This window comes from Rhinolophus hipposideros, assembly GCF_964194185.1.
Source record: "Rhinolophus hipposideros genome assembly, chromosome: 8".
NCBI lineage: Eukaryota > Metazoa > Chordata > Mammalia > Chiroptera > Rhinolophidae > Rhinolophus > Rhinolophus hipposideros.
Window position 1 is genome coordinate 43,747,822 of NC_138054.1, and position 25,073 is coordinate 43,772,894.

The 25,073-nt window shown below is 34.8% G+C and overlaps 1 protein-coding gene across 2 annotated transcripts in view; it reads left to right on the forward strand.

Annotated features, from left to right (window-relative positions):
• The window catches only part of PTGER3 (prostaglandin E receptor 3), a 64,913-nt gene that overhangs the window by 23,588 nt on the left and 16,252 nt on the right, over positions 1-25,073 (forward strand). For both annotated transcript variants that reach the window (XM_081056892.1, XM_081056893.1), the window contains exon 2: positions 6,986-7,165. In XM_081056892.1, coding sequence (XP_080913018.1) covers positions 6,986-7,165 — 180 coding nt within the window. The remainder of the gene's footprint in view (positions 1-6,985; positions 7,166-25,073) is intronic.

Consider the following 25,073-nt stretch of genomic DNA (forward strand, 5'->3'; position numbering starts at 1 on the left):
CCACTTTATTATGTAGAAATTTAAGGAAAGAAGACATATAGAGAAGACATTCATTTCCTTACAGTATTCTCCTAAACATCATTATTCTGTCTCTGAACATCATAGCATTCTGTCCTGGGAGCACATACGATAGTGAGGGCTATAAATGTCTAATTATTTTACATTGTTTTGTATACCTGAAACTAATTTAAAAAAATAGTGTAATAACCTGGGGTTTGGGAAGAGGTATGCTGTGTAAGTTAAAGGCATTAATTATTCTTATCTCATTTTAATCTTTGCAACTGTACCACTAGATAGAGAAAATACGTATTCGGTAAGCATTATGGACCATTTTTAGAAAAAGGAGAAATTAAGATCCAGAGTTAGGTAACTGGTCCCCAAACTAGAAGCAGAGCTGTGTGAGTTTATGGCAGGCCTTTAACACTTGGTCCATGTTGTTGCCTAAGTCTGCTACTTCCAAAAAAAAAAAAAATCTCCCCTTAAAGCTTCATGAATCCAGTGTCTTGTCCTCTTCACTGTCCACTTTCTAACTTTGTAATTTTCCTCTCTCCTCTGTTTACCAAAAGACACACGTGGCGTTTTCCTGAAGAGGAATTCTGTCTTTTGTTCCACACCTTTTACCTTTCGGTTTCTTTCCTTTTTCAAATTGAATCCTTATATGTTAGAGGCCATCCAGTCCAACAGCTGTTTACTTACTAAAACACAGAGTAAATGATTTGCCTAAAGTCGTAAATGGTGATAGAGCCTGTAGTAGAATTTATTTCTTCCGATTCTGAGTAGTGCAAATGTTTTGAAAAAAAGTTCTATAAAATTACATGATAGTAAAAATGAGATTACACAACTTCTAGTAATTTTGAAATATTTATGAGTTGTTTATTTCCAAAGTTTTCAGATTAGATCATGCAGGAGAAGCATCTGAAACAGTAGTCTAGAATGCTGAGATGATTTGGCAACTCTGAAAACAGAGTTGTAACCAGACTGGAAAGACTACAGTTATTTCTTAAATCTACTGTGAAACTTCTTCCCATGACAATCCTTCACATTATGTAATTAAATAGTTTAAAGGGCCCAGACTTGTTTCAGTGTGTTATAATATAGTATCATTTGTCAAACGATAGAGGGAACTTCTAGTAAAGCAGGTTATTCTCCTAGGCCTACCAACAGAGGATTATAGAAAACAAAACAGATAAAAATGGTCTGTGGTGGAAAGTTTTCTTACACACTTGCGTTAGATATAAACTAGAAATACATAATATGGATCCTAGAAATAAAGTTCATTTCCAGTTTGTTTCTACATAAACTGGATCCTAGAAATCCAGTTTATGTAGAAACAAACTGGAAATGCTGAAGTGGATTACATAATGAATCCTAGGGACAAGTAACCAATTTTTCCCCCTCTCCTACAAATTAATTTTTCTGGGTTCACTCATTTATCATCTTCAATTGATATTTGTGGCCTGTAACCCAAAGCACTTCTGAACCAAGAAGTGAAGTACTGAAGATTTTTAAATATGTAGTTGTAAATCCCGCTGCAATAAAGTAAAATCCAAATGCAGAATACTGAAAATACTCCCCCTGGTCTAAACGCTTTGCCCATTTAGAAGATCACTGTCACTGGGGAAGGGACATATCATTTTTTTTTCCCTTTAGGATAGAACAAGGTAATTGCACTTGACACTAACCAGGGATAGAGAATTTAGAAGTCACTGATATAGTTGTGTTCCTGGTCATTATGTGTACAAAAAGAGCTCTCCATTCCTGCTAATAACCAGGGAAGAGGTGAGAGGCCTGGGGGAGTCACGTGGACCCTGGGGAAGATGCTGGCAGAATACTACAGCTCTGTTAAGCCAGACTGGTCTCAATGCTGCTGTAACCAGCTAGCTCATTATCTGAGGCTGATTGGAAGGAGCAATCATGCAGAGTACACACTCATGTGCTAAAAAAATAGCCTCTGTGCCGTCTAAGCTTCCTGTTTTGTTTGTCCCTTCTCCCTTGTATAAGGAATAGAATTGGACTTATAGGGATAATTAATTCTACCAAAAATCTACATATTCATGCCAAAGTTTTTCAATACCAAAGTCTGTCTAACAAATATTTGCAAAAATCATGGTCACTGTTTAGCTCCTTAAATACGGGGAGGTCGACAGATGGATGCTAACTTGCATTTATGTTCAAAATTAGACAAAGAATTTGGAGTCTTACCTCCATCCCTGCTGCCATTTGGAAATGGCAATATCACGCTCACTGCCTCCAATTCAAATTATCTTCATATTGCACATCTCATGATTTCTGGGAAAAGCTCGAGTGTCTCTCTCTGGTGCCAGCTATTGCTTACAGGGCTCGATTTCATAATATCATAATCACTGCACTGTCAATAGTAAATTACAGGAAATCGTAGTCCACTAACCAATGTGAGGCCTCTGAAACCTATATTAGCCTACTAAAAATAACTGAGTATTATTAGACTCATAAAAATGAATTTTAAAATAATCAAAGAAAACTGTGTAAAATGACTTAAATCCCATTGTAATAAGTAATTCTGTAAATTTTTCTGATTATAAAAAGTTGGAGAAATTCAGTATTTTATTTTATAAGGAAAAACGAAAGTGTAATTTAAGTGAGTTTTTAGATCATTTGAGACAAGGCCCAGAACACTTTCTGGAAGATGGTAAGTGGTCAAATATATTTAGTTATTGGATGAGATGGGGGGCTGAAAGAGCTAGATAAAACCTTTTCAATTGTTTGTAAAAAGAAGAAAAAAAGAATTAGCCACATGTTTTTCTTAAAGACAACTGAATTGAAAATATAATTTTATACCTTTCAGTCAAACACACTGAAATCTAACTGATGTCACTAGAATAACAAGAATTCATTTTTACATGTTTCAAATTTAGAAATTGAAATAATTTAGACAGGAGTCAGGATAAAGTTTATGTTAAAAAAAGTTTCCTAAGAAAACGAACAAAGTAAACAAGCTTGCTAGGTTGTTTTATCTACGAGATAAAACATGAGTTTTATCTATGTGCTTAAATCATTTTCCAGCTCATTCTTCCTCATCCCCTCTCAGCGTTTGTTGAGAGCTCACTCTGCGGGTGTATTAGTTTTCTATGGTAGCTCTCTATCAAATTACTACAAACTTGGTGGCTTAAAACAACACAGATTTCTCTTACAGTTTTGTTGGTAAGAAGCCTGACATGGGTCTCATTGGGGTAATATCACAATGTCCACAGGGCTGAATTGTTTTCTGGAAGCTCTGAAGGAGAATTGGAGACTGGCTTCCTTGCTTTTTCAGTTTCTAGAGGCCATCCATCTACATTCCCTAACTCATGGCTCCCTTCCTCCATCTTCAAAACCAGCAACACTATACCGTGTTTCCTCAAAAATAAGACCTACCCCGAAAATAAGCCCCTGTTAAGATCTCAGCCAGACGGACGCATTTAGTACGTTAAGACAATGTTCCAGAAGAAGATGACATGACTGTATTTGAATAAATATAGATTGTTGTACATGAAAATAATAAGACATCCCCTGAAAATGAGCCCTAGTGGAGCAAAAATTAATATAAGGCCCAGTCTTATTTTCGGGAAAACACGGTATCTCTCTGACCGTTCTTCTGCAGTCACATCTCCCTCTGACTACAGCTGGAAAAGATTCTAAGACACTGTCAAGGACACATGTGATACAATACATCGAACCCACCCAGATAATCCAGGACCATCTCCCGTCTTAAGGTCTTTAACATTCATCACGTCTGCAAAGTCCCTTCTGCCTTGGGTGATAACGTGTTCACAAGTTCTAGGGACTGGACCTGCATATAGTTCTTTTGGGGAGGTGGGGAGGGAGCACCTGCGTACCACAATTGGAAGCAGTGTTCAGTTCACAGGACTGTGCGCCAGCATCAAAAGATATTAATGTTGATATATTTATTTTAATAATTTTGGTGTATAATAAGTGAGTATAATAAATTCATATTTGTTAATGAAGGGAATGATCAACTTCATTTAAAGGCTTTCCTAAATCATTTGAAATGTTTTTTATATACATAAAATTTTTTAAATAATTTAATGATTTTTTTAATAGTAAATTATTGTTTAATAGTAATAATTCCGTCGCCTTCCATAAGTCTATGTATTGTACATAATTTAATTACAACAATATAACTTTATATATAGTACTCTCTTATATTCTGTTCTTTTCACTTAATTCTTATATCTACCATATTTCCCCAAAAATAAGACCTAGCTGGACAATCAGCTCTAATGCATCTTTTGGAGCAAAACTTAATATAAGACCCAGTATTATATTATATTATACTACATTACATTACATTATATATTATATAAGACCCGGTCTTATAGTATAGTAAAATGAGACCAGGTATGATATTAATTTTTGTTCCAAAAGACGCATTAGAGCTGATTATCTGGCTAAGTCTTATTTTCAGGGAAACACAGTACTATTATGTGAGCAGGATATATTGTTCTATTCTTTATACACTTAATTCTTATATATATTATCATGTAAACTAAATATACTATCCTAATCCTTATACAAGGGAGAAGAACAAACAGAAAACACAGGGAATCTTGGACAGTGCAGAGGCTCTGTTTTAGCAAATGCACGTATCCTCTGCAAGATTGCTCTTTCTAATCAACCTCATAATGAGCTGGTCAAGGGAGCGTTGAGACAAACAAAGAATAAAATATTTGTGTTTTATTAAGCTTTATTCCTGATGTTAGAGATTTTTGTGTTTACAGTTTCTTACTAGTGTAGATAATGCTTCACTGAACATTCAATTGTTTGTACAGCTGTTTTTTGCTGTTATTAAATAAATCCCTTAGGAAAAAAAATCCTTAGAAAGAAACTATGGACTCAGAATAAATGGATATCTGCTGGTCTACCAGTTCCCCTCTTCTTATTTATTTATAGAACCATAATTTTGTTTGGGTATTAGGTGGTAATTTGGTCAAGGACCTTGTGTTAAGACCCAGGAGATGAATTTGTCCTATAAGCCAGACCTGCACATTTCCGTCTCCTTGGCAAGTGATTGGTTTAAGAATTACCTGTGACTCAACTCTGTCCAATAAGACCAAGTCGAAGTTTTTAATAGATGGTGAGGGCTTGATCAGAGCTGGGATTTAAGCTCCTGAATCTGTGATGTGTTGACATTTATAGGCACTGTCTGGATGTCTGCTATTACTGTAATTCAGGTGAAGTAGGATGAGATTGGAATATAGCAAAAGGCATTGCAGAGGACCAAGCAAAAGGAGGATTCAAAGATGACTGACATGATGGGCCAAGGTGACTGTGTGAGAATGATTGTCATTTTTGGGATTGCGAGTTTGTGGCCCGGGTGTTTGGATGCTCAGGGATGTTGACTTTAATTTGGGATATGTGACCAGAGGACAGAACATTCAAATGTGTATAGGCCTCAAAAGAGACAATGGTTGCAGTAGAAATGTACTGTGAGCAAGAAATGCAAGCCCCATATATAATTTTAAATTTTCTAGTAGCGACATTTTAGAAAAAGTAAAAAGAAACAAGTGATATTCATTTTAATAACATGTTTTATTTAACACAACATATCAAAAATATCTTTTCATGATATAATCATGACCTATCCCAATATCTCAATTTGATCCGGCCACATTTCAAATGCTTAGTAGCCATGCACCCAGAAAGATGAATTTCAGAACCAGTTATAAAAGTCAGCACCATTCTTTGCTTGAGAAGGTGAACCCATGTTTGCATTGTTCCTGCCTTTATTTTATTTTTATTTTTTTGCTACTATGAACAACACCGTGATGAGCAGTCATGGACACAACTTCTGGTGCAGGAATTTGGGGCAGTATGTTCCGAGGAGTAGGATAGCTGGGAGGGAGCAAATGAACTAGTGCCCAGTCATAAGGTGGCTGTGCCCGTTCACACTCTCGCTCGTGGTGTGTAAAAGAGGCCTCATCATTCCACATCCTTACTAACATTTGGAAAAGTCACATTTCATTTTTCATCAAACTAGTGGGTGTAAAATTGTTTCTTAGTTTTTCACAATTTGCATTCTTCTGATGATGAATACACTTGAATATTTTTCAGATGCATATAAACCTTCATTTACTCTCTTCTGTGGAAATCACAAATATTTATTCATTCAAACATAAATATATATGTCTCAGTCTCTTATATTCTTATATATGTCATACATTGTATTTATTCGCAAACATTTATTGAGCACTGTCTACCAAATACTGGTCTAGGTACGTACTGTGAATATACTTGTGGGTGAGGGAAATAGTCGCAAATCCTGCCCTCATGGAGTTTACAGTCTAGTGTGTGTATGTGGCGAGGAGGGAGAGACAAAAAAGTAAAATACCACATGTCATATCGTGTTAGTGAATCTGGGTTTAAGTCTGGCTCAGATATTTTACATCATTAAACCTTGGTTCCTGTAACTGTGAAAAGGGGACAGTAATGATATCTATCTTATATCGTTTATTAAATGCATATCAAGAACTTGACACAGTGCCTGAAAAATTGTAAGGATTCAGAAAATATTGTTTTCTTGCTTGTACTTTTTCTCATTAATTTTTTTTCAATTAGAACTATTGAAGATTGAGATTAAATATGTTTTGGTTTTGCTGAAGTGTTGACTTTCATTTTATCAACCTAATAGTATTTTCTGCAAAAAGCCAGAAGACTTTGGCTAATTTTGAGATGTATTACTTTCAAACTTCTTAAATCCCAAGCAACAAGAGCCTGAGAACATGCACTTTCTAAAAAAGCTGCATCATGTCAAATAGCCAAAAATGTGGGAACATCCGTAGGAATGTGTTATATAACTCAGAGCTGTGTTCACGAGTACAAATGTTGCTTGATTTCAGCATTTCAGTATCACCACCAATTTATTGTGAACTGTGTGCAAAGTGCTGTGTAGAGGAGATGCATATGACCTTATTAATATTTGAAACAATTATTTGTCCTTCTTTCTTAGATAATGATGTTGAAAATGATCTTCAATCAGACATCAGTTGAGCACTGTAAGACGCACCCAGAAAAGCAGAAAGAATGCAACTTGTTCTTAATAGCTGTCCGCCTGGCTTCACTGAACCAGATCTTGGATCCCTGGGTTTATCTGCTGCTAAGAAAGATCCTTCTTCGAAAGTTTTGCCAGGTAGCAAATGCTGTCTCCAGCTGCTCTAGTGATGGACAGAAAGGGCAGCCTATTTCATTATCCAATGAAATAATGCAGACAGGAGCATGAAAGAGAACACTTAATCAACTTGCATGTTCACAGCTTTTGGCAACAAATAGCCCAAAACCTTACTGTGAATTTAGGCATCTCTGGCATGCCACTGTGGATGCATTGAAGCAGAATTTTTGCTAGAAGGCTAAATGGTCTCAGCATAGGTAATCCCCAATGTGCCAAAAGTGTGGAAACACAAACAAAGGAAAATATATTAATACCAGTCTAGTGTTTTAGGGTCTCTGCCATTTGTAGCGCAATATGTGATTACTTATGAGATGAAAACATACTTTATAAATGGTCTTGGTCTGTGGTTGGGGTGGGATAGGGATAAATATTCTAGTATACTGAGTACATGGGGGATTTAATGCATAGATCATCAAAGACAAGGCAACGGTTTGTTTTTGTTCAATCCTTAGTCTTCTGTGTTCTCTTTTACTCTTTCTCTCTGTGTCACTCTTTTTTCACCTTACTTTTTTCAAATAGTTGAATTAGGATAAAAAAATATATAATGTATACACAATATTCATTGGTACTGATGTTTAAATATTAAATTAGCTGCTAACTTACAAAGTTTCAATATGTTCAATATGTAAATTAGCTGCTAACTTACAAAGTTACAAAGTTCTAACTTTTAACTTACAAAGTTCAATATGTTCATATTGAACTTACGAAGTTCAATATGTTCAATATGTAAATTAGCTGCTAACTTACAAAGTTTAAGTTTTGATTGGGTTGGAATTAGGTTTATTTATTATCTGAATGAGAGCCAATTCCATTTATTTTAAATATGACAGGACTTGTGACTATTTAAATTGCTAAGTATTCTTCCTTTTGAGTATATTTTTAATTCCTACAAGCACGGAAAAGATTCATGAAACTGATCTTGAGAGTCAGTGAAGTGATTTTTCAGAATGATATTTAAGGACTGATTTAAGCACTAAATGTAGGTACTCTGATTAATTATGTTCCCTGATTTTTCCACCTAAACTATTCTCCAGTCGTTTGGATATTTACATGCTAACTTTGATTCTCAGACCAATAAAATTTTGAAGGTTCGATAAAGACGTCCCATAGTTTGGCCTATTTATTTGATAAGAAAATTAATAATATTGAACCCCTCACAACACTTTGTTTGCCCTCTTCTCAAAGTAGCTCTATCTAAGTATTTATCATTAAATGTTTTTCTTATATAGTTTGCACGTACACAAACCTTGGTAGCTAAACTTTATGTCTTTTAGACACTAATACATCACTACATTAGATTGAGAATTGCACTTTAAAAAAAATCTCCCCAAAGAACACAACCATTTCTTAAGTTAGACCTACACAAAATATTCTTTGATTTCTAGGGAGCATTCATTTTGCAAACTCCTTCATATTTTTCTCATGAAGATTTTAATTTTCAGTTTCCTGCTTTCCCAGTTTTTAAAAAAATGAGATTTATTTATATTTCTTTACAATAACTACATTTTTTTCTTTGAGTTTAGTGCCATTTAGGGAAGAATTAATTTTAACAGGTACAGTAAATCTATTAGGTTAATTTGTACACCAGCCTAGGTCAATCAGGAGTAATGAATTTAAATGACCATGTCAAACTGAGTGAGAGGACAAGATCTGCTGGGAGTGCTTATGTAATTCATAATGATTCTACTAGTCTAGGTTTTGGGGAAAAAATGATTAATAACCTATACTAAAACCCCATGATAAAATCTCTCTATGCCATAAAGTTAGATTATCCCATGGGTCACCTCACAGGGGATGAGGCTAAGCTATTTACTTCAGGAAAGAAAGGGCACTTAAATGACCTTGTAATAGAAAGGCTTTGCCACTTGAGTGGTCCTATGACCCTAGGTTATAATCAGGTAGACACACATACAGTGTGGATTCAAGTAGTGTGTGATTGGGTTATTTCTTGCAGCACATAGTACAGCACTTAGAACATAGAAAGTGTTCAATATTAGTTTAATGAATGAATGAATGAATGAATGAATGAATGAATGAATGAACCAAATGCACATAGGTGAGGCACCCGCCATATTGTTGAAGTGCTTTATGTCACTACAGTGTGTCAAGCTGATAAAGTGAATGATCTCTGCTTATTTAATTACAGAAATGTGAATTTATCTTCAAATGTGTAGTGTCATATTGTTGTACAACAGAGTGCTTTATTTGTATTAATAATTTAAGAGACTGATAAATCCAAATGGTAATGGAGATTACTGTCAAAGAAATAGCCAACCACAGAAATACATACAGACAGAAAAAGTCTGAAACTTATTCTTAACCACAAAATAAATTCCTGCCCGGGGATACCTGGTAGAAATGGATGGATGGCGAGTTTTGGACAAGCTTGAAGAGGTGGTAGAAAAGGAAGAAGTTATGTAAATGGCATGTGATTTTTGTTGTCTAGACAGCCCTTTGTTAGTCCAGGTAAAACCAGATAAGAAATACAAGTCCTGAATGATTTTAGCCTTTGGGTGATAGTTGAGGTTAGATTTCAGAGACTTGTGCAGATGCCCTAGATGTGGTTAGGAAGTAGGCATCTAAAGTAACTGTAGAAGAGTATGTGTATTTCCAAGTTTAAGTTCATTGGCCTTTAAATTCTGTCTCATATTTTATATATATATATATATACACACATACATACATATATACGTATGTACATATATATACATATATATATAAAATATGAGACAGAATTTAAAGGTCAATGAACTTAAACTTGGAAATACACATACTCTTCTACAGTTACTCACATATACGTATATACATATATATATATGTGTATATATATATATATATATATATATATATATGCAGGAGAAAATGCATGCATAAAGTATGACAATTCCTAAACTTCACAATATTGGTTTAAAAAAATAGAGACTCTGGGAAATCACATGGAAAGAAGTGAATGAGTGCAATGTAGAAATATATGTAAAATAAGCTATTGTAGATTTGACAAACCTATCCTGATTTTCTAAATAATGAAATTATACAGCTATGCTGTGTCGTAGAGGAGAATGATGCTATCTGATAAGAACGGTTAACTTTTCAATTAAATTAGGTATGGTGCATATCTTTAAAATATTTTAAATTGAAGAAAAATATGTGTTATATCAATATTTACCAAATTTGCCTATTGCTGTATACCAAGATATTTTAAGTAAATGTGTTTAATTACGCCAGATTTAATGATTATAAATTAAAAAGTACACATATATTTCTACTTAATTCTTTCTTATTTTATAAAAGATTCTTTTGACCATGTTATAGAAAAAATTGCAAACTGAAAATTCTAAAATAGTGTTTTTAAAAGGTGGTCAATCTGCCACAGTATTCTAATATTAAATTTTCAAGTGAATTAGGCTTTTTATTTAATAGTTTTTATATTTTTGTTGGTTTTGACCCCAAATTAGTAACTGACTTTCAGTATTCCCCACAATAATAATTATTTAATAGTTCTTTTGTATGAGGATTAAGTTAGAGACAGAAAATAGAAACATTTTGTGCTTTGCAATTCTAGGCACATATATTGCCTATTTATTTTCATACTTTAACCCCAAAACGTCTCTTGAAATATACAAGATACTGGAAGATGAGTGACACAGAGAGACAGCAGAGTATTTATTACTACAAACATAATAAAAGCTTAATGTGGAATAATGAAAATTTCTATGATTTATCTATATAAAAAGTTTAGACCATCAACCATGTCAAATCTTCACAGCTGCTTGTTTATTGCTGGTATTGTGCTCATATATGTCTCATAATCTCTAAAACTGAGGTCTAAATAAATGTACAGACTTGTTCAATGAATGAGATTACATCATTTTAAAAATAAAGAATATTGTGGCTCAGTCTATAGGACTGTTTTCTGAGTTACAATAAAATGCTAAGAGGTGACATATATCTGTGATACTTCATCACATAGCTTGTGATAGAGCCAATGTAAAAGTTTAAAAATCAATCTAAAACTCACATGTACATTTGTTAAGAAGCTAATATCAGTTCAATATTCTAAGTCCACTAACAGGTGGTGATTACATGTGAAGCATGAAGCAGAGAAGTAGGGAACATTTTAAAATAAAATTTCATTATATTGGTTATCATTTATATAGATACTAATTTCATACAAAAGATCATATTCACCTTAATTACCTTAATTACTCACTTAATTACTTAATTTTAATTTTATGATGAATTCATATCTATGGTTAGCAAGTAAAATTTTGCACAGGTCTTCTCTGAATGCCGTTTTTGATTGAACTCACATGGAATAAAACTGAACAAATTTACAAAAGGATAGTGTAGGGTGACTGTTCTCAAGTGACAAAGAGAAAACTGTGACTGTACATATCTATGAAAGACTTTAACAAGTCTAGAATTATCATTTTTTGTTTTAAAAAAGAGATCAACAATTAGTTTCAAGTCATATGGAAAGATATCTTCAAAACATGCTACTTAACATATCTGTTCTCACTCATCCCTGTTCTCTTTTAAAAAATGAAAGAGCACACAATTTTTATTTTATATAGCCTCTATTTCATAATTCCTGAAATGAGGATTATATTTAAAGGCTTATAATTTATACAAGTTGAGTTGTAAATCATTACATTACCATACCATAAGCCAAGTACATTTTGATTCTCTAGAAATACAATTCAATCAGACATATACCATATTCATTTATATATCACACATTTTCTTTATTGAGACTGAAAATTATTTTATTTTTAGGAATATTACATCAGTTTCATATCATAAGCAACCCAAATATCTCCTGGATTACACATTTCTTCTTTAGGAACAAGACTTTACCCCCCAGGCCCCTTGCCTCCAACATATTTATTCATTTTCTCATGGAGAAAAAGTAACAGAAATATTTACTATTGATGAAGCTGGGATTGTTTTTTAAGAGGAAAGAGAATGGCCTCATATTTCTAATATGCTAATACCCTAATACCCTAAACAGATCTGAATCTGTTTTTTGATAAATCTGCTTTGATGAAACAATTTTATTATGGGAATGAAGATCAGAAAAGATATCACCATCAGGAATAAATCAGCATTTTCAGGCTTTTTGAGCATTTTGAAGATGATTTCACCTGTGAAGTTATTTTCAGATGTGCAGCTCATAATTTCTTTGGTCAGTTGCTTTAGATTTAGAATATTTTGGCCTTTTAATTAAAGTGAATCAGATAGCTAGCCAAAAGCTAGCTAATCACCAAACTTGAATAGTTACTCGAAAAGAGTTTCTTTATACAGCTTTTAGTTCCTACAATATTAAGCAGAGAAAATGCATGTGACTTACTGATACAATTCAATGTTTTTCCACCTTTTGAAAGGATACTTATGTGGAGTAGGCATGGAGGTGGGCTAGAGAACATAGGAAAATATGGAGGAAAACCTGTACATTTCCAACCTTGTTAGAAATCTTCATTCTTTTAGGCCATTCCACAGAAGCAAAGAGGGAGGGGCCACATTTATCTTTATACACTTAAGCGTCCTAGGACAAAGCGAGGAGAAGCCAGTGTTCTTTTTTGTAAGAGCAGGTGTTAAGCTCACTCAAGTTATCACTGACTGCTCAACACTCTTCTCCCTCTTCTTTCACCAAATGGTTTTGTACAAGCAGCATAAAGTTGAGCATCTCTTTAAATAAACAAATTAAAAATAAGCAATGATTATCTTGATCTGTTTACAACAAATGAAGATAAGTACTATTTATATAGTGCGTCTAAGTAAGAACTGAAATCATTGGCACTTCAATCAGTAATGTCAACTCAGTATAGAAAGCATATTTCTGCCCACCTCGCCTACTCAGCATCCCATCTCTACACACTTGGTTAAGTGGAAAAGTATACTTTTGTCACTTCTATGTAAAGTTTTTTGGGAAGTTATCTTAAGTATATTTACTACATCATCCAGTATGTTTTAAAGACTGGTCTTCAATATCGTGGAGACAAAGAATCAAAGAGACTCTGAAAAGCACATCAGAATTTTGATGGCATTCAGGTCATAGCTAGTCTGTGTATTTAATAAATGTATGTTATTTATGTTGTGTGTGTCAATGGAAAATAAAGTTGAATGTTCTGAAATGTCCCTGTCTTTTTCTTCCTGATGCCAACTAACGTCAGGAACTTTATGCTTGTAGTTATATTAAATGTTTTGCTGAAATCCTGTTTGACGAGCTTTGTCAAAATAAGAGTACGACGCAATGCTATCTGGAACAATTAAATCATTTTGTTTTGTATTCCATAATCACATACGGTTTAAATTATTATTGATGTGCTATAAATCTGAGAGGTGCTTTTTTTCCCCGTTTTCTTTTTTTTTTTTTAATAGGGTGACATTTGTTAGTAAAATTACATAGATTTCAGGTGTACAATTCTGTATTACATCACCTATAAATCCCATTGTGTGTTCACCACCCAGAATCAGTTCTCCTTCCATCACCATATATTTCATCCCCCTTACCCTCATTTTCCTGTTTTCAACATGGTACTTATCTATGTTATAATACCAGAATTTTTGTTTTTAATACAAAATCACATTTATAAATTATTCTAAACTTAGTTCTTCCTCTTTCTTGTGGATCCTAGTGTAATCTACAGGCAGTCTACATAAGAATTGCCCTTGCATGTAGTCAGAGCCTTTAACAGTCTTGTACCTGGGTATTGGTATGAACTGATTACTAGTAGAGACAAATATTGGGTTGCCTCACTACCCTATTTCATATGCTCATTCGGGTCTCCCTACCTCTTCCTTCTTCAGTTAAAGGAGTTTGTAGAATGTAGATTGCGAAACCAAGCTCATTAAAAGTAGCACATTGAGTTTGCCTTCCTTTCCCCTAAGAAAGGGCATTTAGGGAGAGCTCTGTCCTAAGCCTTCAACCAGATATTATCATCTCTACATTTTTTGCTCCATAGCATTTCAGGTAAACACAATTATAACTACCTTCCAGTCGGCCAGAAATGTCCACCACACTGCTGGTGAACCTACATGCCATGAAATGAGACATTGCCTAGTTTTATGTCTTTGGAGGGTATGGGGTCAGATATCTTTGGGGGCCATTGTGCTCCCCTAAATCAGTCTTGAGTAAATCCAGCCTGGAGGGTGGGTACTCAGAATCCAAGCCTGTCTACTAGGCTCATTCTTTCCTTCAACATATATTTGTTGTGTACCTATATGTGCCAAGACTTCTGGGAGGTGTTAAGACATAAAGATTACAAGACAAAACAAAACAGAACAAAACAAAACACACCCAATTTACAACAGATTTATAATCTAGTAAAGGAATAAGATATAATTTAATCAGAGCTGTGATTCGAGTAAGCATATGGTACTATGAGAGCATATGGGGAGGTGACGTTAAAATAGGAAACGGTGTCCTGTAGGTAGTGACATTTAATCTGCATTTTGAAGAAAGGGGTAGGTGTTAACTAGAAAGAGAAGGGCATTTCCGGATACTTTTTCACTTCATGCGCTGCCCAAAGCATTACAGTTTCCTCTTCTAGTGGCCCTGTGGAAAGTATGGGTTTGAATAGAGCCTACCTCTATAACCTTATAGCGTGGGCAAAAGTGGCACAGCCTTAGAGCAGGATTTCTCAACCTCAGCATTATTGACACATCGGGCCGGTAATTCTTTGTTGTTGGGGGCTGTCCTGCGCATTGTAGGCTGTGAGCAGCACCTATAACTTCTATCCACTGCCAATAATACCTCTAGTTGTGACCATCAAAAATGTCACCAGACGTTGCCAAATGTACACTGGGGACATAATTACTCCCCCTGGAGAACCTCTGTCTTAGGGCAAGGGCTCTGGCCACCAAGAGGGTGCTCTGTGTCAGGACAAGGCCTGACATCTGTGGGATGTGGGTCCTGACAGGCACCCTCCTGGCATTTCCCGAGGCAGCAGCCTGCAGAAAAATGTGGCAGTGCCACTCCAACAATGCCTGGATCACCACAGGCCCTGATCCACTTCCATAATCACATTAACCTATTCATAGAGGAAGGGGTACGATTTCTTAGAAAGTATCATCTTTCTATTGTTTCATCCAATCCCTATTTTGTTCGTGATAAGAGACCCTAGGGTTATATATCTCTTAAAGATATATCGAAAGAGAGTGAGTGCATTTCTCCCAGGACCTTTTAAAATCTGTTATAATTCTTCTTAATTAAGTTCGCATTTCTGTACAGGTGCCTTAGTAAGAGAAAAGTAGTTTACCAAACTCTGTCTTTTACGGGATTTTCACACATTTGATATATGTAATAGAGCTGTAGCAGCTTTATTTAATCTGAAGGATTTTTATCAAAGTGTGGTCAAATTTGGGATAAAGGTCTCTATTAGTCTGTGCCTTTCTCAGTTCATGCCAGTCTGTAGTATCTCCAGTATAGGGCTATTACATACCATACACACTAATGACAGAATTCAACTCATGAGCTCTATAACTGACACTTAAACTCTGCTTTGTATGGACTGGGAAGTAGAAAACTTAAACCCTAAATATGACCTAAAAATAAAATTAGAACAAGCGTATTCATTAGTCTGTAAATTTCTGAGACCAAGTAAAAAAGGACTATGGATAATCAGTGTTTATGCCTAAATCCTTATACAATTAAACAAAAAGGCTTTGAATATAATATGCAAGGTTATCTGGATATGATTCTGAAAAGAACATGGGAAGAAAATAATTCTGAAACCATTACCACTGGTTGAGGTCTTTTATACCAGGTAGAACACTGGTTCTCAATCATTTGGGGATCAGAGAGACCTCTGATGAGCTGATGAAAAATATGAATTGCTTCTTCCCAAAAAGCACAGAGAATTTTTATACAGTTTTAGAGATGGTATAGCCCTCCTGAAGTCTGACTTTGGAAGTCTTGGAAATTTATGGACACAGGTTAAGAAGTCTCACTTGTGAGAGAGTCGTTGTGACTCCAGGAATTTCGCAAGTTTCCATGTTTGGTTAGAAAGCTAAAATCTAAAACTGGAGCTAAGTCAACATAATTGCTTCCCTGTGAATGCCAAAATTCCTTGACATTTCACTATATGCCCATAATAGTAAATCAACATAATCGGGTATAATTATTAAACAGACCTACAATCATTTTAAAAAATTGCTATCATGTGCGGAAAAGAAACAACACAATCCCAACCAGAAAAGGAGCCATATTCACCGAAAACAGGTCTAAAGTGAAAGGACCATTTTGTAAGAAAAATTTACAAGTTATCCAATGACACATCTGTCTTACAACAAAGACCATGTTTCAGTTTTTGACTTGTGCTGACCCAGCAAGAAAGATTTAAAATGAAGCTATTCAAAAGTCAATTAAAAAAATCACTCCACCTGGAAAAAATACAATTCACTATACACAAACCCAACTAAACAGTTAGAATGTAACTTTCTGTTACATGGATATATGGAAACATGTATATTTACACTGTTGCATGCACTACACCTTTGCATTGCTGTTTAGAATGAAAGCAGCAAGGATGAGCTTATTGATTTTTCCTTCAATGAGAATGCAAGGCATACACTTACAGACCTTACAAATGTAAAATTAATGATGCTGTAAGCCAACACTTAACAGCTCTTAGTAGAATGCTGTATTGATGTTTATAGTTTTTATTTCTCTAGAGGGAAAAGTCCGGAGCAATTAATGACATTTGTCTTTGCATTTCTCTTGCCTTATTGAGGAAGATGGAAATGAGATCTTTGAGTACTAAAGGTTTTGTCTATTGGAAACAACTCTTTGATACCAAAGCATCCAACATTCTGAATGAGTGTACGTAAACTGGACAGCTGTACAAGGTGTGCATGAAATTGCAGTTTGATTTTCATGAGTCAATGGTTTGGACTCTTCTTAGAAGATCTATGAAAAGCCATTTTTATGGATCAAAGACTTAAACATAAGACCTGAAACAATAAACTGCATAGAAGAAAACGTAGGTACTAAACTTATGGACCTTGGGTTCAAAGAGCATTTTGTGAATTTGACTCCAAAGGCAATGGAAGTAAAAGCTAAAATAAATGAATGGGACTATATGAAACTTAAAAGCTTCTGCACAGCAAAAGAAACCATCAACAAAATAAAGAGGCAACCAACTGAATGGGAGATATTTGCAAACAGTGCCTCCAATAAGGGCTAATATCCAAAATATACAAGGGACTCATACAACTCAACAACAAAAAAACAAACAACCCAATTGAAAAATGGGCAGAGGACCTGAAGAGACATTTCTCCAAAGAGGGCATACAAATGGCAAATAGACACATGAAAAAATGCTCAACATCACTAATCATTACAGAAATGCAAATTAAAACCACAATGAGATATCACCTCACTCCAGTTAGAATGGCTATCATCAACAAGACAAATAGTAACAAGTGTTGGAGAGACTGTGGAGAAAAAGGAACACTCATACACTGTTGGTGGGAATGCACACTGGTGCAGCCATTATGGAAGTGTAGAGGTTCCTCAAAAAATTATGAATAGAATTTAGCATATGACCCAGCAATCCCTCTCCTGGGTATCTACCCAAAAAATCTGAAAACATTTATCCATAAAGACAAGTGTGCTCCAATGTTCATTGCAGCTTTATATATAGTGGCCAAGACATGGAAACAATCAAAATGTCCTTCGATAGATGAATGGATAAAGAAGTTGTGGTATATATACACAATGGAATACTATTCGGCGGTAAGGAAAGATGATATAGGAACATTTGTGACAACATGAATGGATCTTGAGAGTATGATGCTAAGCGAAATAAGTCAGACAGAAAAAGCAGAGAACCATATGATTTCACTGATATGTGGTATATAAACCAAAAACAACAAAAGAACAAGACAAACAGATGAGAAACAAAAACTCATAGACACAGACAATAGTTTAGTGGTTACCAGAGGGTAAGAGGGGCAGGGGATGGTAGATGAAGGTAAAGGGGATCAAATATATGGTAATGGAAGGAGAACTGACTCTGGGTGGTGAACACACAATGGGATTTATAGATGATGTAATACAGAATTGTACACCTGAAATCTATGTAACTTTACTAACAATTGTCACCCCAATAAACTTTAATTTAAAAAAAAAAGAAAAAGAAAAGCCATTTTTAGAGGAAAAGCAATTATGCTTTGTTATTTTTCAACATTTCTTAGCCATTAATTTTTCATTTATTTTTATTTTTATTTTTTTGCCTAGCACCTTTATTTTTAACAATTGCAGTGACAAAATTTTTACTTGAAAAATTTTGGAGAAATAATATTGACTTGTTGCCAAGCTCTGAAGAGGAACCACTGCTTTAAATGTTTTGCAGCCTTAATTAGACATGCATGGCTCTTATCCTTATCCCAGAGTTTCTCCCACGAAGATCATTTTGAATATTCCTGCTACCTTCCCTCAACAGAATTATCATTGACAGCTGAAATAATTAATTTTGTAAATATTTGACCATTATTAAGAAATTGTATGTTTAATTTAAAATATTTTAAAGTATTTTAAAACCAAGTCATTTCACCCAAATGCTCTCTAAAGCGTTGCGTCATAATGAAAGAGAAAAACTTCCAGGATTGGACAAGGAGTCACATCACGTATGTCCAATTATCTGATTTGCTATTCATTGGTTATTTGCCCTTGACAAGTCAGTAAACCTCACTGGACTTGAATTTTCTCATCAGCGCAGGATTATTGGGATTAAATTAAACTATGAAGACAAGGACATTTTTTAAAGCATTATACAAGTAGTTAATGGTTAACAGAATTTTATTATCCTCATTTCATTAATGGAACAGCACTAAAAATTAATTTTGATTTTCTCTAACAACTATGGTACAGTCTTTCTAATAATTGAGTACTAGGCATTCATCAGAACACGCAAGTGATATTAGAAGATTGGTTCTCGTTTTACATAGGGAAAGATACATAGCTTCTTTTAGGTTTAGTTGCCTCATCTGTACAATCAAAGGTTGGTCTGTGTGGTATCTTTCTAACTGAAAAAAAAAACAAACAGAAAAACACGACTCCTTTTTCTCTGGAATGTCATGCAGCTCATCTTGTCAGCTAAACACAGACAAGTTTTTTCTTCTGAATCTTGACAAATAGCTCAGAGCAAGGCCTGTAAAATGTTTCTGTTCTTTTTTTCTATAAAAACAATTTTTAGGTTCTCATTCTCCCTCTACTATGCGATTGTTCTCTTTTCTCTACCAAATCGCAAAATCCTTGAATCCAGGGGCTATGCCTTCCATTTGTTAAGTTTTTCTACCTCATTTGTCTTTGCTTCTCATCCAAACTACAAAATCCTATACTTTTTGTTGTTAGCTGATGGATCTTATTTACTTCTTTATTTTTGGCTCAGGAAATATCATTAAAAAGATTAGATTATGTAGATTTTCATATACTTGGGCTTATCAATGTGTGTGTGTCCATTATATCTCAAATGTGTATTTCTTTTCTTATTAAGTTTTATTTTTTAATCATAACGTTATGTACATACCTTCAAAAAGTCAAATAGTGCTAAAGGCTTATCATGAAACCCACACTCTTCATTCTAACTCTACCCCCCACTACTTTCAACTTTTTTTACATTTCTTCTAGCATATGCCATCATGCTTCTAAATAACATATGTTGCTGTCTGTTGCTTCATCAATTTCAGACATTACTATATGTTGATTTTCTGTTTTGCTGGATTTAGCTCTCTCCTCACTCATTCTCTCATTATATGTAGTTATAATAGTTTTTGTTAGATCAGTATTCAATAATTGCATTTTTATGACAATGTAAATACCCTTCACTGCAGTATCAGTAACACTGGGATCACATTTCCTGCCTTGGACACATTTTTCTTTTTTTCTAGAGTTAACTTTAGTTGAATCGCTTATGCTTTCTTCGTGCCAATGCTAAATCTTTACAGTTTTCCAAGTGCCAAAACCTATGTGATAATTTTTACCCTCTTTAGGATCCAATATTTCCCCTAGGTTTCTCTGCTATTTATCCTATTGCCTCTCTTTTATTGGAGTCCCTCTTTCCTACATCCCGTGTCCTGAATTATCTCTTAAATTATTCACTTATTTTGACCACATCTGCTTTAAAACTGGCTTTTTAATAGAAAAAAAAATGTAAGGAACCAAATTCCTAGAAAGAGAATGGTTTTAAATAAAAACTAACGATAATAACAATAGTGGCAGATATCATTTTATGAGCACCAGAACTTTACATATGTTATCAAATTCTCATGCCAATGTCACTAGGTACATGTAGGTATTATTATCACCACTTTCCAGATGAGAAGACTGAGGCTCAGGGAGGATAAGTAACTTGGCTGAGTCCACAGAGTTAGCGAGAAAAGAAGCTGGCGTTCACACCTGATTTCAGGTTAGAATACATACGTGTGTAACCCCTGAGCAAAGAATTACTACTCTGATTATTTTCTGAAGCTTCAAATTTATCTTTCAGGGCCCCTGTAAGGCTCCATGAAAGAAAGGCTTTGACATACATATTATGATACCTGAACGTTTTCCAACAGCTAGAAACCATCATGGGTGGCAGTGGGGAGGCAGCTTTTCCAACTGTACCGATTAGATTCAGCCAACAAGTTTCTCAGCAAAAATTTGAAAGTCCCTATGTTCAGTCTGAGTGCGTGCACAGTACTGCAAACATTCAGACTGTTCCTTGTCCCTTGCAGGGCCGCTTCTGTAGTGGAAAGTATTAGATACCTTGCAAGCAAATGGTTGCACAGAAAGGCTGCATTCCCACTTCCTGCCAGGCCTCTGGGTTTTCCTGAAAGCTAAGAGTTTAATCACAATTTGAGTTACTAAGTGTGCATCTTTTTTAGCCCTTTGTTTTTTGTTTCTTTATTGTATTTTCTTTTACACTTCCTCTCCTGCTTGTAAAGTAACTCAAGAGCAGGTTTACTGAGAAGCTGAAAAGCAAAAGTTCTCTTGCTTCCTAATTACGGAGAAACTCCTAGAAGAATCTGTAAGCTACTGGACAGAAGAGAGGAAGAGCAGGCCCTTTGTCAGCAGTGAAACCATTCTGTTTACCGATTCTTCCTGATTAATTTTGAAATTTGTTCTTCTTCCTGCAAAATACAATGCAATTTCAGAGTGGAGCATATTTTGTTTGTAAGAAAGAGAAAAATTCCTGTGTCCTGTTTTGGAGTCTTTCTTCTCTTGTTGCTAGCAAGAAAAATCTGTTTGAGGGGTGGCGAGATGACTCAATTGGTTAGAGCACAAGCTCCTAACAACAAGGTGGCTGGTTCGATTCCCACATGGGCCAGTGAACTGCACCCTCCACAAGTAGATTGAAAACAATGGCTTGAGCTTGGAGCTAAGCCGGGAGTCCACGGCTGGTTGGCTCAGTGGTTGGAGCACTAGTGCTCATAACACCAAGGTCGCCAGTTCAAGTCCCACATGCGCCAGTGAACTGCTCCCTCCACAACTAGATTGAAAACAACAACTTGACATTCTGGGAAAAACACACTGTTCCCAAATAATTAAAAAAAAATTCTTAATGTTTTCTATCATCATTTTTTTTTTTAAAAGTCTGTTTGGTGTATTGGACATTTTTTTTTTATTCATTCACTAGTTTTCTCTTCACCTGGCTGCTCTGATTTACTCAGAATTAGTCAGTCTGATTAGAACAGCACAGAACATTCTGCTCAAGGGAATAAAATCTCAGCATCTCCAATGCTTGAATTCTATTGTTATCACTAAAATTTAAAAGGCAACCTACTCATATCTGCATAACTTAAAAAAAATAGGTACACCTTGGAGTTTATCTTTGGTCTTATTTTGCACATTATCTTTTGGCATTTCAATATATTTGCAATAACAGTCAACAATTTTCAGGTATCTCAGGGGTCAGTTTGTTCAGAATGGGTGCAACCTAATTATATATAAATATCTGTTTATTTATTTATTTTTATTTATTTTTTTACTAACCTGGATTTATTTAAACCAAATCAAATGAGTCACTGCTTAGGGAAAATGTTTGAAAGATAGTCCCTCCTGCCTACCAACTTTGATATAATTCGCATTAGAAAAGGGAACCCAGAGATCTTTATAATGGTTTATGAATAATAACATAATTTTTTAAATAATGTAATTTATGGACATCATTGCATTAGAGTAAGTTTTAATAAAAGAATGGGGTCAGAAAAATATTTAAAATAACAATGATTACATTGCTTGAAATTTCTTAATGGGAGACACCATTCTTCATTTCATCAGATGGAGGATGGTCCACTCAAACTTAGGAACTATCTTTCTCTATTGCTCAACACAACCATTTGAAAAGGAAAGAGGGACATCCTTGGAGAAAGGCAAAAGGCAACTAGATGCCACATAGATTAGTAGGCTCTTCTTTCGGATAAGAAGTGTCATGGTCATTTTACCTTCAGAGGTATGGAAATATGTGTTTTGGAGTCAGATATGGGATCAAACTTTAAGACAAAAGCTGTGGAACTTAAAAGTAATTCCTTAAATTCTCTAAGATTTTTATATCCTTATATGAAGACTTGGAATTTTTGCACTTACTTTATAAGGTACTCTGAGGATTAATTATATAAATATACCAGAAGAGTGGTGGGTACAATAAATATGCAAGAGGCATTGTTAATGATGTTGTATTAGTAATGGTATAGTAGCCACAATAGCACTATTAATTGCCTGAGGCATCCATAAACCGTATTGGCAATGTGGAAAAGACATCCCAACCTCTGTACTAATTCCTTAATATCATGTTGGGAGACCCAAACATATATCATTGTGTTTGAGAGGATAGGAACTAAAATTAGACTGAATTTGGTGGGACATTTAGTTCTGTTTATTTATTAGTAGGCTGATCTTAATCAGGCTAACAATCTTTCTAAACTTCATTTTTTTTAGCTATAAATGAAGATAATTTTATATAAAGTTAAATTTATTACAAACATTCAATGAAATAATGCGTACAAATGCTCATCTAGTGTCTGGCACATACAAATACTCAATAAATGGCTGTTATTGTGTCATTATAAATTATCATTAATATTAAAATCAAGTTTGGAAGACATAAGTTGGCTCAGTTTCCAACAGAGGTTGAATGTCTTCACAAGCATACAAATTTTATCCAAACTTCTCAAGATTTAGGGTAAAAAGTAAGGATGTGGAACAACTCATAAGAAGAACAATTAATAACAAACAGCAAAATAAAGACATTTAATTAAGTTAGATTTCTGGCTTAAGTGTATGTCTTTATGAGTTTAAGAAATGATTCCAGTAGCACAAAAGAGGCATTTTGTTTTATTCATTCATTCATTCATTCATTCATTTCCCAGTTTTATTGAGATTAATTGACATAGAGCGCTGTATTAAAGTTGTACAACTGAACGATTTGATATATGTATGTATTGCAAAATGATTACCACAATAAGTCTAGTTAGCATCCATTACTTCACATAGTTACAATTTTTTTCATGTGATGAGAACTTTTGAGATTTGCTCTCTTAGCGCCTCTCAAATACAGCCGCGTGCCATACAACTATGTTTCTGGAAAAGATGGACCACATAAACAACAGTGGTCCCATAAGATTGTAGTGGAGCTGAAAAATTCCTGTTGCCTAGTGATATGGTAGCCGTTTAACAGTGTACCATAATGTATTACTCACATATTTATGGTGCTGCTGGTATAAACAAGCCTACTGCATTGCCCTTTCTATAAAAATATAGTACATACAATTATGTATATAGTACGTAATACTTGGTAATGATAATAAATGGCTATGTTATTGGTTTATGTATTTACTGTACTATACTTTTAATAGTATTTTATAATAGAGTGTTCTCTTTCTACTTATTGCTATAAAACAGTATTGCTGTAAAGCAGCAGCCTCATATTTTGTGTCCCTTGATTGCATCATTTTCTCTTGTGCTTGATTTAATCTCATGCTGTTTTATAAATTTAGTGTAGCCTAAGTGTGCAGTGCTTAGAAAGTCTGCAGTACTGTACAGTCATGTCCTCGGCCTTCACATGCACTCCCCTCTCACTCACTGACTCACCCAGAGCAACTTATATTCCTGCAAGATCCTTTCAGATAGGTGTCCTGTACGTGTGTACCATGTTTTATTCTTTATATTGTGTTTTACTGTACCTCTCATGTTTAGATACCGAAGGACTTACTGTTGTGTTACAACTGCCTATAATACAGTAAGAAACATGCTACATACAGGTTTGTAGCCTAGAAGCAATAGGCTGTATCACATGGCCTGGGGGTCTAGTAGGCTGTACCACCTACCTTTGTGTAAGAGCACTCTGTGATGTTCACACAAAGACTAAATTGCTTAACGATACGTTTTTCAAAATGGATCCCTGTCTTTAAGTGGCGCATGGCTGTATAAAGACAGTATTGTTAACTATAGTTACCGTGCTGTATGTTACATTCCCCAGAACTTACCTTATATCTGCAAGTTTGTACCTTTTGACCACCACCATCACCTATGTCCCTCACCCCCCACCTCTGGAAACCACCAGTTTGTTTTCTGTTTTATGAGTTTGCTTTCTTTAGACTCACATAAATGTGAGATCAGACAGTATTTTCTCTGTCTTATTTCACTTAGCACAATGCTCTCAAGATCCATTCATGTTGTTGTTGCAAATGGCAGGATTTTTTTTTATGGCTGAATAATATTTTATTATATATATCTCACATTTTCTTTTTTTCTTTCTTTTCTTTTTTTGTTTAAGGAGGGCACAGCTCACAGTGGCCCATGTGGGGCTTAAACCGGCAACCTTGGTGTTATTAGCACCAGGCTCTAATCAACTGAGCTAACCAGCCACTCCTATCTCACATT